The sequence below is a fragment of the Lepisosteus oculatus genome, chromosome 20 (genome assembly GCF_040954835.1).
Source record: "Lepisosteus oculatus isolate fLepOcu1 chromosome 20, fLepOcu1.hap2, whole genome shotgun sequence".
Classification (NCBI taxonomy): Eukaryota; Metazoa; Chordata; class Actinopteri; order Semionotiformes; family Lepisosteidae; genus Lepisosteus; species Lepisosteus oculatus.
Window position 1 is genome coordinate 7,107,830 of NC_090715.1, and position 15,557 is coordinate 7,123,386.

Consider the following 15,557-nt stretch of genomic DNA (forward strand, 5'->3'; position numbering starts at 1 on the left):
TCCCCATGTGTACCTGTTCAACAGTTATAGATTTTATTCTGCTGCATAACTTCTAACCTCAGCCTTCATTTATCACAGCTGAATGAAGCTCTTGACTTGCCCTTCTGATGCTGATCCGTTTTAACTTGCAAAAACAAAAAAAAAATACTTTAGGGATTAAAAAACTCCGTGTACATTAGTGACGGGTTCTTAGACTGATGAAAAACAATATTTTGTTTTTCACAGCATGGTTTACATTTTCTCAGATACAGATCCCCTGAGATAGTATTTAAAACACGAAAACCCTTCTGTAACAGGCAAGTGTAAGCAGATACAGCTGTATATCTGCTCTGTTTGCTAATCAAATCGATATAGTCATTTTAACAGATGCTCAGATAACATGCTGTATGGTTGGATGATTAATAACTGTAGGGTAAATTGTGTCTTCATAGGTGGTTGAATTTCCTTGTTCAAGTTGTCCTTAACAGGTCTGTACTCAGAGAGTCTTTAAAGAAGGAGTTCTTAATTGAAGAACAAATGTAAAATGACTATAGGTCTTTCCGTTTTATGCTTTTTAGCTTTGAAGGAATGAAAGTAATGTCTGGAGCTTACTTTTTACACTTTCATCTTGAGTTTAAGAATGGTCATGAATCAATTCCATTGTTCTGCTTGTTTGAACTTAATACTATTGTACATTTAAGAATACTTCCTGTGTGTACATATACTGGATTCATGTCCAGTGTTTACAGACACAACCTCCTAACAGCTTTTTAAATGTTGAGATTCTTGTTTCCACAGTTCAGCTTGTTTAAAATTAGAGTAAGTGCTGCATGCACTGTACTTCAGATTTCTTTATACTTTAAATACATATGCCACTGTATTGTAATATTTTTTTATCGAGATACATTATTAGATATTGATCTTTTTCCTCATTACTCTGAGATAGGGAGTGATGTAAAATTGATTGTTTCTTTTGAAGACTTCCAATTTTTTTTCTCCTCTGTTTACTAGTCAGGTTTGATAAGAACACAAGATGATGAATTCTTCATTATGCCCTTACCTCCACATCTTGCAATTCAGCATAACTATACAGTCCCCACGGGCCATCACCCTCATGTGTTGTACAAACGCTCTGCTGAACACAGAGTACATCACAGCAAGATGTACAGCTCTAAGGATGCTGTAAGCCATTCTCTTCATCCCTATAACCTGTACAAGAGAGACTACCAGCACAAGAAACATCCGAAGCAGCATTTCTGTGGACGGCGCAAGAAATGTATGTAAGGGAACTTTACTTTTTCCTTACCTTGATTTTAATACAGAAGATTAAATAATTGAATTGGAATGAATTTAGTCTGTTATGTAGAAAATGAGCTGTTCTGCCACGATACCTAGTTTTGAGGTGCAGGTTCTGATAACTTTTACAGTTTTAGCATTGTTTGGATCAGAAACTGTGTCCAGGAAAAAGAACATTAACATTTTTTAAATGAGAGGACACAATAAAGAGCCAAAGGAAGCACTTCATCTGGTGAATGATTGTGAATATTTCCTATTCTTTCAACAGCCCATGCAACCTTATCTGGGATTGTTCCGGAAATCAGCAATATATTTTTTCATCTGTTTCCATGAAGCACACCTCTTCTGCTTCTTTTGCAGACACTCCTAAGCCTCCCGCAGAGAACCTCCACGTAGCAAATGATGAGTATGAGCAACAAGGAAGGTTCAAACGCTCCCCTATCAACTCTAACAGCCTCAATGTGGAAACCCTGGTGGTGGCTGACCGGAAAATGTTGGAGAAGCATGGCAAAGAAAATGTCACCACGTACATCCTGACAGTCATGAACATGGTGAGTCCTTTAGCATTGGGCTGTAGGACATGGATGTTTTAAAATAGAATTATCATGAATGTCAGCAACTGTTGGCTGCAAAACTGCTGTAGCTTATACATTCAGTAGAGTTATTACGTGCAAGAGAATAATGTCCAGTTTCCTTTTTTAGGTATCCAGTCTCTTTAAAGATGGCACCATTGGGACTGACATAAACATTGTGGTTGTGAGTCTTCTTCTGCTAGAACAAGACCCAGTAAGTTGCATTTAAATCAATGTTTTCTGCTGTTCATTCTGTTCAGTAGAGCTGCTAAACTACTGAGAACATCTGCTTGAATTGTATTTTCAAAAAATATTTTTTCATAGGATTAGTTTCATAATCATATGAACATGACTTGTTTTTACATGTTTACATTTTCTTGGTTTTAGTTAGCAACGTTAATTTTGAAATGTGGTCTATAGTAATAATTAAAAAATAGTTCGTATTTTAATTGACAGCCATATACTTTAACCTTTTGCTTTGGATTTAATGGGAATTGTTTTGTGTTCAAAATGTGTAGATGGGATTAACAGTAAACCACCATGCTGATCAGTCATTGAACAGCTTTTGCCAGTGGCAGTCCGGTTTGATTGGAAAGACTGGAAAGCATCACGATCACGCTGTGCTGCTCACAGGACTAGATATCTGCTCTTGGAAGAATGAGCCCTGTGACACATTGGGTAAACACCTATAAGTATTATCAAAGTTGTACCTCTTGATCTAACATTTAATTAGACATTGAACCAGAACATTTTATTCCAACAATATTCTATTGGTTTTCGGTGATTGTATTTGGCTTTTTGTGAGTTATAAGTTTAGTCACAAAAAAGGGAATTACTTAACTGTCATTGTCTCTTCTAATAGTAAGACAATGAGCCTGACTTTTGTGCTGTTTGTATGGCCTTTCACTCTTTTAGGATTATTTTAAAATCTGACCTCCTTTTTACTTCTTTAGATGGCTCCGTCTCTTTTCCACTTATCTTCTCCATGACATTCTATCACTCACTAATATCAAGAATACCCCTATATCATTTTTAATCCCTCCCAACATGTTTCTGTTGACTCACTTTTGTCACTTCTTCTTCTCATGTGCAGAGTCTGACCATTTCTTAATAACTGTTCTGTACAGCTCCTAATGGAGATGCTCTGATGCTCTACTACCTGGACTATTGTACCTGTCCCTCGATCAGCCTCCCTGTCGAAGCAATCTGCCCATTTTATATCAACCAGAATTCCCCTTTCTTTGCTCTTTCTTGCTTCTCTCAAACTTCTTCATTACTCCAGACTTTCCAGTAGCTCCCTAATGCTGGACAGATCTCTATTGTTGTCTCACTGTTGTCTCCACTCTGCTCCTGTCAGTCTTCTGACTCTTATACAGTAGCTGAAACACCCTCTCCACTCCTCTTCCCCCAGACTTTCTATACCTACTCACCATTCTCCCAGATCCACTGCCAGTTCTTGCCCCTCAGCTGTAGAATGGCTCTCCACATTCCTTGACCACCTGTTGGTACTCAATCAGGACTCATTGGCTTATATAGATAATTCAGACTCAAAACCTTCTTCTTCAGAAGAGCTTTTACTTAACTGGTTTTGTTCTCTACTCCTACTGTATTCAGTGCCTTCATCTACTGTCTGCTCTCTTTGTGTATTCTCATCGTGCATATCTTGTGTATTTTTTTTTATTGTTGTTGTCATTCTGTAAAGTTCTTTGCGAAGCCATTATACTGTAGGAGCTATACAAAATAAAGTGTATTATTATTATTATTATTATTATAACTCCCGTGGTTTCTCTGGTATGAACTATATCCTTCACTAACACATTTCTGCACTAACAATCTCAAACTGTCAATGTAACTTGCTAATTGCATGTATTCGTGTAGACATGATACAGTAGTTCAGGTGGGTAGCTCCGTCAGCATGCGGAGTCTGCAAAGGAACAAGGAATAGGCAGTATACATATCTGGTTTACATTACTGCTCTGTATCCAGACCTCTCTATACTGTTTTAGTTCTTACTGTTTCATTTTGTATTTGCAAGGCAATTGTGTTTCTCTTCCTGTTTGTGCTAGCTTTATTGTCATTTTACTAATTTATTTTGAACTTATTGTAGTGGTACACTTATTTTATTTGCATTCTATGTCATTTTTTTCTGCTTAGCTAGGACATAAAAATAACAGAAACAATGGTAATGAAAGCAACATTAATAATATTTGTTCTTTTGTAAGGTTTTGCACCTATAAGTGGGATGTGCAGTAAATACCGAAGTTGCACTATAAATGAAGACACAGGACTGGGATTGGCTTTCACCATTGCTCATGAATCAGGCCACAAGTATGCTTATACTGTTTATTAATTTGTTGTTGTATTTGATTGTCCCCATATTTGGTGACAGAAATGGAAATTGCACTGCTTTGCAAGTAAAATTAGCTGATATACCTAATCCATCATATTTAAATCTAATTGATTCATTAAGTATTCTTCATCATTGACACAATAACAATGTTGACTATGTTCTTTGGATAACCTGAAGCTAGACAATTCAGTACCTTATACGTGGACGAATAGTCCACTCTTATGTTTCACAGAGTGCCAATACAAATTACAGAGGACCGGAGTTATACAATATGTGGATGCAAAGTAGTTTTAGTTAGCACACAAACTGCACACTGTTTCTGGAGTTGGTGAAGCCTGTTTTAAATCTTTAGTAAATAAACCAGTAAATAAGGCTTTACAGTAGTTGTCACGCCCTGTGCAGCCAGAGGGCGCTCCTTCTCTGACCTGTCCCTAGTTTCCGGTCTGCTGTCCTTCCTGTCCCTCTCTTTCCCTTGGGCTATATATTTCCGGGTCTTGCACTCTGTCCTGGCTCAGCATTGATGTTCGGATGTCCTGAGACCCGCCTAGCACCAGGGCGCCCCACGTCCGCTCCCTGAGGGCATAGGTTTCTATACGGCATTCCTGAACTCTTTGCACTAATGAGCCCGGGCCTTTTTCCCGTCTCGCCGCTACGCATATGGGTCTTTTTCTGCTCTCCTGCTCCCCACGGTTAGTCCCTTTGGACGTCCGTGACAGTAGTCTAATCTAAATTAAATGAAGACATTTAGCAATGTTTCTGTATCACATAAACAGAGTCTTTAATTTTACACAGATGGAAAAAAAACAACACTGAAGTCACCAACTTTGCAAAGCTGATGACATAGTTTTGCTTAAGAAGCTGTGTTACATCTTTGTTGCATCTATACCTTAATAGATCAGATATGCACATGTAAAGTTCAGAAATCTCAGTAGTAAAATCTGACTTGGTCTGCAAGTAAATGTCTTCAAAATCTAAATGTCTTGCAAAAAAGAGCAAACCAAGCTCATGATGATTTATTATAAATAGTAAAGCTCCTAGTACACAACCTTATGGGACACTATAAACAGGGCAATATCAGATCTTAAACTGTCATAGTTGACTTATGTTAGCCAATTAGGAGTTAAACAATGAAGGGACGTTCTAGTTAGCCATAGGTTTTGTTGTGCTCCAACAGGATTCTGATTGATAGTATCAAAGTATCGCAATTCAGAAGGAGAAGAATATTATGTGACCCAAAGTCAGAAGTCATCAACAAGATATCATAACAAGATATCATTGATTACCACTGTCTTTTTCAGTTTTTGTGAGAAAAGGCAAGTTGGAAGTAGGATATTAGTGGTTAAATATTTGAAGGTCTAGACCCATTTTTTTAACTTTAGCACAACAGCAGCAGACTTTAAGCCTGCTAGTAAAAAAACAAACTACAGACACATTGATGAGGTTAGCAACAAATAGAGTAAGAGCAAATTAGCTAGTTATAAACTTGGGAATAGGGTTACAGGTAACTGGTCCCATATCAGCTACCAACATTTGCCTCATAAATAGCACTAACATTATGGTGACTAAAACTGCCATAGTAAGATTTGGCCACCTTAAGATAAGCTCTATAGGATGACAAATGTAGTTTATTAGTTCTTCCACAAACTGTAAAATCATCACCCAACTACAGTACCCTCATACTGTAGAATGCAGTTTATGTGTATAGAAATGAAGAACAAACAAAAAAAACCAAGACATGCGTTTGTAGGAACTACAGTATATTAACAATAATGTGTTAGGTGTCATTGTAAAGATCAAATGTATCCTGAAGCATGACAGGCTGAACTACAGTAAGTGCTTATGAGCTCTTCCACCAAACTAGTGGAATTCACCAGATTCAGTCTATAGAACGTCATGGTCTATTTGATGTTCTGTTCAGAAATAAACAGTTCAAATCCTTGTAGGCTGGACATGTCCATACTACATGACCTACAGTACATCTAATGTGTGGCCGTGCTTATGTATAGAGAAGTCAATATGCTGAGTAAAACTCTATCAGATCAGATCACTTTATTGGCCATATACAATTTCTTGTATTAGGAATTTGTCTTTTTGCATACCCCTACTTGCTCTCCTTGAGACACACAGACACACAGACAGGGAGAGAAGCTTGGGGTTATAACCCTGGAGCAGTTGGGGTTAAGGGCCTTGCTCAGGGGCCCAATAGAATAGGATTCCTCTGCCGGCCGCAGGATAAGAACTGGCGACCTTCCAGCCACAGGCACAGATCCTTAGCCACAGAGCCCCTGATTTCTATCTCCAATGAAGAAGGTACTGAAATTACAGAACTATTTATGGATTGGATAATATTATCATGCTCCAATATCATCACACAGACCAGATATTTGTCATAATTTAAGTCCATAAAACCCAATGGTCATAATTATTCACACCCCTGTAGTTGGTGTTTTTTAAATCCTCCTCTGTTATGGTTTACACTGACAAAGCACTTCCTGCTGTATTCACTATGATTCTGTCACTTCTGAGGGTGTAAGGGTTAGGGTTAGGGTTAGGTTTTGTGGTCATTCCTACAAGAAAAAAAGTTTTAGGTCCTTTAGATCCTTTGTGTTTTGTTTTTATTGCCTTCATAAGTTTGAACTGCAAATGATTGAATAGATTGAGGTCTGGAGGTTAAGATGGGTAGTCAACAACATTTATATTGTGTGCAAATCCATTTCTTTGTTGATTTGGATGTATGTTTTCAATTATTGTCAAGCTGGTATGCCCATTTTTGACAAGGCTCGGGTTTCTTGGCTGAGGAAACCAGGTGTTTGGCCTGGTTTTACCCTTTCCCCATATTTTGAAAAGGGTTCCAGGACATTTTGATGCTAAACAATCCCAAATCATAATAGATGCCACATTATATTTCACAGTGTACGTGAGTGTTTTCTCAATATGAGAAGACTTCACTCTTTTACTTCAAATATAGTGCTGCTGAACATGTCTAAGGCTCGATTTTTGCTCTGTCTGATCTTATGGTTCCAGTTGTCATTCAGATGTACAGTAGCCCGCCAAATTCAAGTTGCTTCTTTTTGTGGGTCACTCTCAAAAGATGCTTCTTCCTTGCAAACCTTCCATGAATGCCATATTCATAAAAGCAACATAGAATGGTTTGGCGGCACATGGGTGCAGTGGTAGCCCCAGAGTGCTGAGGCCCTGGGTTTAATTCCTATAGTGCTATCTGAGTAGAGTTCTTACCGTGTTCATGTGGGTTTCCTCCCATAGGCACTAGTTTTAAAATTCATGACCTGTTGGTTCCAAGAAAACACAAGTTTTCTTGGAACAGAAGAATATGAATGTGAGTAGGAACATCGGGCATCTTTGATTGCTTCATCTACTCAGTGAAAATGTCTGCAACCAATATAAACGGCTACAGGCAATGTATTTTTAATTACACTTTGTTATTGAGATAAGAGGAACAGTTTAAATATTTAAGATCCTGTTCATACATTTACTTCAAAATTCTCACCCACACAAGACTGTTTGTCTAGAGAAATAACTAAACTATTGTGTGCTAAATAATGTGGAATGAAATGAACCATTTGATTATGAATATTTAGAATGGAAATCTGGATTTTAGCGTTTAGAATAAGAATAAGGTTTAGGTTTTTTAACATACTGTTGGTTTTATTTTGTATATACTATAAATCAATCATGTATGCTTTCAATCATATCATCTTTACTTCCAAGTGAGGCAAAGAATAACTATATGAGACAGTGCTAAACAACTGTATATTGCATCTTGATTATTTAGATTAAAATACAGTACTTGACAGTAACCATATAGATATACAGTAGTTATCTGTTCTTATGGCTAGACACAAGTGCTTTCTTCATTTGCTTATTACATCTGTTAATTCAAGTTCTGTTATTCACAATATTTGCAGTTTTGGTATGATTCATGATGGTGAAGGGAATCCATGTAAGAAGGCTGAAGGAAACATCATGTCTCCAACACTAGCTGGAAACAATGGAGTCTTTTCTTGGTCTGCTTGCAGTCGGCAGTATCTCAACAGGTTCCTGAGGTACTGTATACCCAAACCATAACACATTTAGACACTTCTTTTTTTTATTTAACGTTTCTTAAATTGTAGTAAATGCTAGTTTGTTCTAAGTGTTATCCACTCTGTAAATTTCTGTTTTAATGATGCAGTGTGTTTTTTCACAGTACAGCTCAAGCTTCTTGTCTTGTTGATGAACCAAAGCAAATTGGACAATATAAATTCCCAGACAAACTCCCTGGACAGTTGTACGATGCTGATACTCAGTGCAAATGGCAGTTTGGCTCAAAGGCAAAGCTCTGTAGTCTGGACTTTATAAAGGTACCTGATTGAATTGTTTGGTAATTCTGGATAGTATTTTCCCAATCCTTTCACAATAAATAACAGTGCAAAGACATTTAGATCATTACTAAATGAAGCTAAGCAATCAGAAAACATTACAAACGAAAGGTTGGCTGTTATGCTAAGAAATAGAAAAAATAATTCAAGGATGGCATGGTTTAATGTAATGAAATATTACCTTAGTCTAATTAGAGTTGTGAAGCACAATACAATTTTGGCAATTCTACTCATCATTTTATAGAATAACCTTTATCAAATGAGCTGAAAGCACTGGTGTAAGGCTTTTGATCGCTACAAGCTTACTGCAGAAACATTAGTTATATAGAGCACATTAAAACAAAAACTAGAAAGATCAGTGACACCTCCACACCTGTTGCAGCTATGCCTTCATTAATATGCAAATCCCTTATGAATAATCATTAGACTGAAAGAACACAGCCTTGGGAAAACAAAACATCCACCAGGTCCGAATTCAGGATTAGCCTTATAGTATAACATAGTCCTTTGTATACCTCCATGCTTTTGTCTCTAAACATGAAGCTTTAGCCTTTGTGATTTGAGCTACAACGTGAGCGGCTCAACATCTTAATTAAAGGGATTTCAGCTATCTCACAGCAGCAGTTTGTGTTGAGATTCAGACTGCATAGTGCAGTAGAAGAGGGCTAATTAGCCATGCATTCTTATGGACTCAGTGCACAAACCAAACAGACTCCACTGTTAGATTAATGCTCAGTGGGACCAGCTTTCAAAACTGACTTTGTTTGCCAGATGCAATCGGGCTCAAAGCCAGAATGGCACACATCCACATCATGGCTTGAAGCCTTTCTTTTGAGTTTATTAAACATAGTTCCTCTTTAAATTAAAGCTAACATTAAAATTCAGTTGCCAATTCCTAAAGCACTAAACTGTTGTTTTCTTTATCTTTATGACTAATTTTGTTTCACTAACATGATAATCATAACACTGTGTAGGAATGTGTCAATATTAATTTGCTGGGGCTAGATACTAGACTAAAAGTCAGTATTTTTCTTTTCAGGACATCTGTAAATCGCTGTGGTGCCACAGAACAGGGCATAGGTGCGAGACAAAGTTCATGCCAGCAGCAGAAGGAACTATGTGTGGACAAAATATGGTGAGTCCGATGTCTGATAAAGATATCAGTGAGTGTGACCTGGATGGACATGTTTCAGATAACTGTAAGACATGTCTCATGATGGGCCCTAAGTGTGTTTCCAATACAAAACACTTTTTGGAAGATTCAGTCCTGGTCACACTGCATTTCATATTTGACATACTGTATATAATTCATTTATTATACTGTATATCTATATTGTATTCCATAACTTTTGGAAGCTTTGTCAGTCCCTTACATTTTCCAGTGTTTTTGAGGCATTTTTATGTTGTTTAGGTAAGAATTCCATCACTTTCAAGGTGGGGACAACAAACATCCCTAACTAAAAATCACAGCTGAGGAAGTTTCCTGTTCTACCAGAGTTCCAGCAGAGTGGAGAATTAAGTTTGAGCAGCAGACACTGATTTGTGCTTTCTTGTAGTGGTGTCGGAGTGGTCAATGTGTAAAGTATGGGGATGTTGGACCTAAGGCTGTACATGGACAGTGGTCATCATGGTCCGAGTGGTCGGACTGTTCTCGGACTTGTGGAGGCGGAGTCACGTATCGAGAGAGGTTTTGCAACAGCCCGAAGTAAGTTATTGCTGCTTACGATGATGTAAATATTCATTTAATCAGATATGTTGTCTTCCATAAATACAGTGGACTAGAAGACACTAATACTTCCAGTACGCTACAAACCAAAGACTTGGTTTTGGTAGAGAAAAATGGTAATTTTACCCAATTTAAACCTGTACTATTGAATAAAACTGTAATAACGACTGAATCCATTATCTTCGGAAGTGGCATAACTCCATTACTCTAGATAAGTAAATTATAACAATAAATACACATTAAAATGTAATATATAAGCTACCAGATATATATGCACTACCAGCATGCATTGACTGTATTTAAATTAAAACACATGCAGTATTTGCAGTACAAAATGATGAAACATGTATGTCAAAGAAAATTCACTTCAGAGGAGCCTGTATGTTAAGGCACTTCCTTCTCAGTGTCAGTTGTTCAGTGGAATTAGTGGTTGATACTGTTTTACAATGGTTGTTGCAGGTGCCTGTGTTGAACATAATATAGTTCAACATCTTTACAATATAGTTAACTGTTAGTACCTAGTTTCTTTCTTTATAGTTGGCCAGTAAATCTCCATGTTTCACAACAACAGCCTTGGGGTGACTGGGAAATGTCTTGATGGCTGTGGCTTCAAACTGAAGTTTAAACAAAGCTGGAAAAACTTTGACTTCAAGCTCAAGGGACTCACAATGTGGTGTAGTTCAAATAATATGGCTTTCTGGAAAATAATGGTCTTGGTTCTGTGATCCTAGGTAAAACTAGGATCTAAAAAAGATTTTAAAGAACTATAAAAACATACAAAATACAATGGTTTTCTTCTGTGAATTGACACCTGTATTTTTGTGTACAGAAAGATCATGGAAAAGTAAAAAAGGCGTATGCATTTTATAGAGGAGTACAAAGAATCATTCCTCAGTCATGTTTTCTGTAGGTCAATAAGAAGAATTCATAAAATGCATTTTAATATCGCAAATTAACAGTGTATCCATCAGTTTGTAAACCATTTGTTCACTGAGTAGTGAAAGAAGAATTGTGGCATTACGTTTCAATCTCATGATTGTTCATCTTTCTGGATTGAAAAGGAATTGATACACTACAGTATAGCCCCGTTTTTGTAACAGTCTTTTCAGATGCAGACGTGAAGATATGAGCTGCTTTTTTCTTCAGATTTTAAATTTCCAATCTAAACATTTCTGTCCAGACAGCTCACTGATTATTTGAATACCAGTGATAATGGTGATGTACATTATATCAGTTCTCTCTCAGAAACCCTGAAGGCATGAGTATACGCTGCGAGTTCTCTCATATAGAATAGATTTCTGTGAGTATCAGTACATAATCCATTATTTTTGTTAGGATAACTGTGCAGTATATAACCTATTGTGGGAACAAAATCAGATATTTGCAACTTGTTTAGGCATGCATAACACATTTTTAGGCATGTGTTATGTGGATGTTGTCAAGGAACAAATTTGAGATCCTCTTGACTACTATAATGTTTTAATAATGGTGAAACTTTGGATGTTTAAAAAATGGTATTTAGAGACAAAAATGAATAAGCATTTTTCCATACATCTACACTAACATATTACTTAAACAGTAGTGTATTATTGTTGTCAATGATATGCAGCACTGATCTGACAATAAATGCATTTGCTTTGTTCATTCTGAGTTTAATTTTAAATTGAGTGGTGTCTGGTGACTGAAGGCTAAATCATTATAAAACATCCATGTAGGATTTAGGTTTTGAAGTTATTTGCTGTTGAGACTGATTAGAGAAATATATAGAATTTGTAACAAACATTTGCAGTTGCTTTTTTGTGGTACACTTGATAAATGGAAAATGTATTAAGCTGTGCAGACCTGGTGTGAACTGTCATTGATCCCCTATGTTATTCTCTTAAATGTGGTATAAATGAGCAGATAACCAATGACGGATGACTATGTACTGCACCTCTGCTGAGGCCATGTAGTAAAGTACTTTAACATATGGGCCCATATGGCTTAATGCATAATCAGTAAATGGATGAGACTGTGATCCTACCTCAGATCTCTGGGAACAGCACAATGTGAACAACTTTTTAGTACCAGATTTTAAGTGATAGCCAAAACAGTCAAATGTTCTTAATGTTCTAAACTAACAAGCCACTAAGCATTTCTAAAGAGAAAAAAAGATCTCTTTATGAGTGGCCTTAATAAATATATATTAGAATAATGTATTAGTTGCTACAATATAGCCTCTTGAGAAGATTGGCTTGAATCCAGTGAACAGTTTTACTGTAGCTGTGAGGCTTCACTGAGGAAGTATGCCCAACATTTTAATGTATATACAGCATTCAGACCTTTTCACATGTTGTTGCTTTAAGAATTGCAATTATGTCACTTTGAAGTAGCAATTAATATTTGTAATAAAATATATGCTCCACACATTTGAAGCAAAAAAAAAACAACTGACATTTCAAGGTGTTGTTGGCAACCAAACTATTTTGGTGCACTAAAGTACCTTCTTAAGCCACAAAATTTATCTGAGTGGCCTCTGACTGTGTGCAGTAAAAGTGGTTCTAATGATTTCAGAATTTAAAAAAAAAATGTATATCTCTGTAAGGTTCAATGGACAGGTACTGAAATTCAAGAAAAGATTCAACCATGAAGACTAAACCTCTTTCAAAGCAAGTATGGGATAAAGTCATTGAAAAGCACAGATCAGGACGGGTACAAAAAATTGAAGTCTCTGAATATCCCTGTGAACACAGACTACTGTATTTATTCATCAAGAAAGGTGCATTGTACCAGCCAGATATTGCCTAGATCAGGGCATTCTTTCAAACTGATCAGCAGGGCAACAAGGAAACTGGTGAGAGATGCCACTGTGAAGCCAGTGACAGCTTTGAAAGAAGTACAGATCTACAATACTGTATATGGCAGAGAAAATGGGCTTCAGTCAACAATGTCTACAACACTGTACAAAACTAGCCTGTATGGCAGGTTTGTAAATCCCATATACTGTAGAATCTGCAATAAAGCATTTAAGTGATACTGCAAATGTGTGATTAAAACCTTTGTATTCAGACAAGTCAAAATCTGAACTTTCTGGACTTGTGTGTGACGCAAGCCCAATACAATGCATCATCTAGTAACCATCATCCCTACTGTCAAGCATGGTGGTGGTAGCACCATGCTAATGGGATACTTCTCATCACCTGGAACTGCATACTGTACTCCATATTTTATTATAATATTTTGTTTTCACAAAAATAAAAAATGAACAGTTTCAGAAGCATTACCTAGGAGATCCTTCAATATCCAGCCTTTATACAAGAGGTCAGAAACTTGGGCAGAATCCAGGGCATTTCCAAACACTTATATTCTACAGTCCTATCCCAGAAGGCCATTCTACCTAACAGCTTCTGTATTTTCCATAAACATGAAGAAATCACAAGAAACTTTGACAACATATACTTATAAAGTTACTATTTGTAATCCACATAACTTCCAGTTTCATTTTAGAAAACTAAGATAGAGCATATTGCAATTAGGCAGATAAAGTACATTCTGACGGAATGTGTGCTTTTCATCTATGATTTCCCAGTAGGGCTTATCCTTAATGTCAATAGACATTTTATTCCTACTGAAGTTGTTGTTTCAGCCATTTTAAAACTCAGAAATGTTGTTGGCTGCTATCTTTAATTCGCACTCGTATTCAAACTGGAGTTTGAACACTTGGAGAGCAAAACATGAATCTCCAAAGTAAAACAACACTGTAGGGATAGGGGAATATCACAGTGATATGGAGAACATGAAGGGAACAGAAAAGATTCTTGGAATATATAAAAAGAGCTCCTTGGCATAAACCTAAAGAGACATGCTCCCCTGTTACAAAGATAGAATACTTATATAATCAACATGTTTCAGTTGTTGTTCAACATGTTTTCATTTTAGTTTTTGCTGAGTGTAAATTATCTTACCCTTGGAAGTCTTAACTTTGAACATTCAGGTTTTAAATAAAAAAAGCTTGTATCCATTTGTAATTTCACAAAATCTGATGTTGGAGAGAGGGTCTGTGTATGTTTTCAAGACACTGTGTATTAAGGAAACTCCTATAAAAACCGGGGAGTTTTGGTATGGATTTTAAAGACTATTATTATTTTTTTTCGAATTTTGATTTATAGACACTTGATAAGACATTGCCCTGGTGTAACATAACCAATGACACACAACCTAGCAATGTAAAGATCCTGTATTCATATGCATGTGATCTTAATATAATAATATTCATGATGTATTATAATCCTATAAGAACCACAGCCAAGATTTAATCTATATTTCCCTCAAGCATTTATTAAATAGTACACAATACTAATAAACAGCAATGTCTGCATATAGTTTTTTTTTCTGAATATTTGCTAAGTGACCTAATTTGCCCCTAGGCCACAGTACAGTGGGAAGTTCTGCCAAGGTTCCAGTCGTTTATACCAACTGTGTAATACCAACGCCTGCCAGCCCAACAGTGTAGACTTCCGGGCACAGCAGTGTGCTGAATACAACAGCAAACCCTTCAGGGGCTGGTACTACAAATGGAAACCTTATACAAAAGTGGAAGGTAAAGCAAAGATTTTATATATATTTCAATTTTGTAAGCATGTGTCAAAATGGAAACAGTTAACTGCTATTATCATAATCAATGAAATTAAACAATGACACAAGGAAACAGTGCAATAAAAGATTGTTAATAATATAATGCTTAGGGATGCTACTGAAATGCTGCAAACATACATACAGTATATTGTAAACAACAGGCAATTTTCACAGTTTTTCTCACAGTATAGATTTTGTAGATTTTCTCAGTGGACAGCTGAGGATTGTGTATTGTAATAATTGCACCTTTTGTACACATAACTTTGCTTTCAATTAACATCTAGAGGCAGACAAAATACTGCACTTTAAATGGTGATAGTCACAGGATGGGCTTTTCTAATGCCCAGGCTGCTTATTTCTGGATTTCACAGCAAATAACAGTTCACAGTTTGTGAGCCATTATCATTTTGTATTCCTAATGATGCTTGATGTTAGAATTGCAGTTGTTCATATTATATATTTATATTTACATTTTTTTAATTCATATGCTTGTGTTGGTATGTTTTTTTAGTTTTACTTTGTATGCTTTAATGGTTCTTGACTATGCATGCCTTCTTTTTACACAAAAATCATTACACATCATATTACACACAGGTGCCTAAATGATTGCTTTCTACTTCAGAATTTACCTTATATTCTAA

The 15,557-nt window shown here is 36.4% G+C and overlaps 1 protein-coding gene across 3 annotated transcripts in view; it reads left to right on the forward strand.

Annotated features, from left to right (window-relative positions):
- Nucleotides 1-15,557, forward strand: part of adamts18 (ADAM metallopeptidase with thrombospondin type 1 motif, 18) — a 52,535-nt gene that overhangs the window by 17,853 nt on the left and 19,125 nt on the right. For all 3 annotated transcript variants that reach the window (XM_006641373.3, XM_015368357.2, XM_069181292.1), the window contains exons 4-13: nt 991-1,255; nt 1,636-1,826; nt 1,978-2,061; nt 2,366-2,525; nt 4,070-4,175; nt 8,124-8,261; nt 8,405-8,558; nt 9,616-9,711; nt 10,133-10,281; nt 14,709-14,881. In XM_006641373.3, the coding sequence (XP_006641436.2) occupies nt 991-1,255; nt 1,636-1,826; nt 1,978-2,061; nt 2,366-2,525; nt 4,070-4,175; nt 8,124-8,261; nt 8,405-8,558; nt 9,616-9,711; nt 10,133-10,281; nt 14,709-14,881 (1,516 nt within the window). The remainder of the gene's footprint in view (nt 1-990; nt 1,256-1,635; nt 1,827-1,977; nt 2,062-2,365; nt 2,526-4,069; nt 4,176-8,123; nt 8,262-8,404; nt 8,559-9,615; nt 9,712-10,132; nt 10,282-14,708; nt 14,882-15,557) is intronic.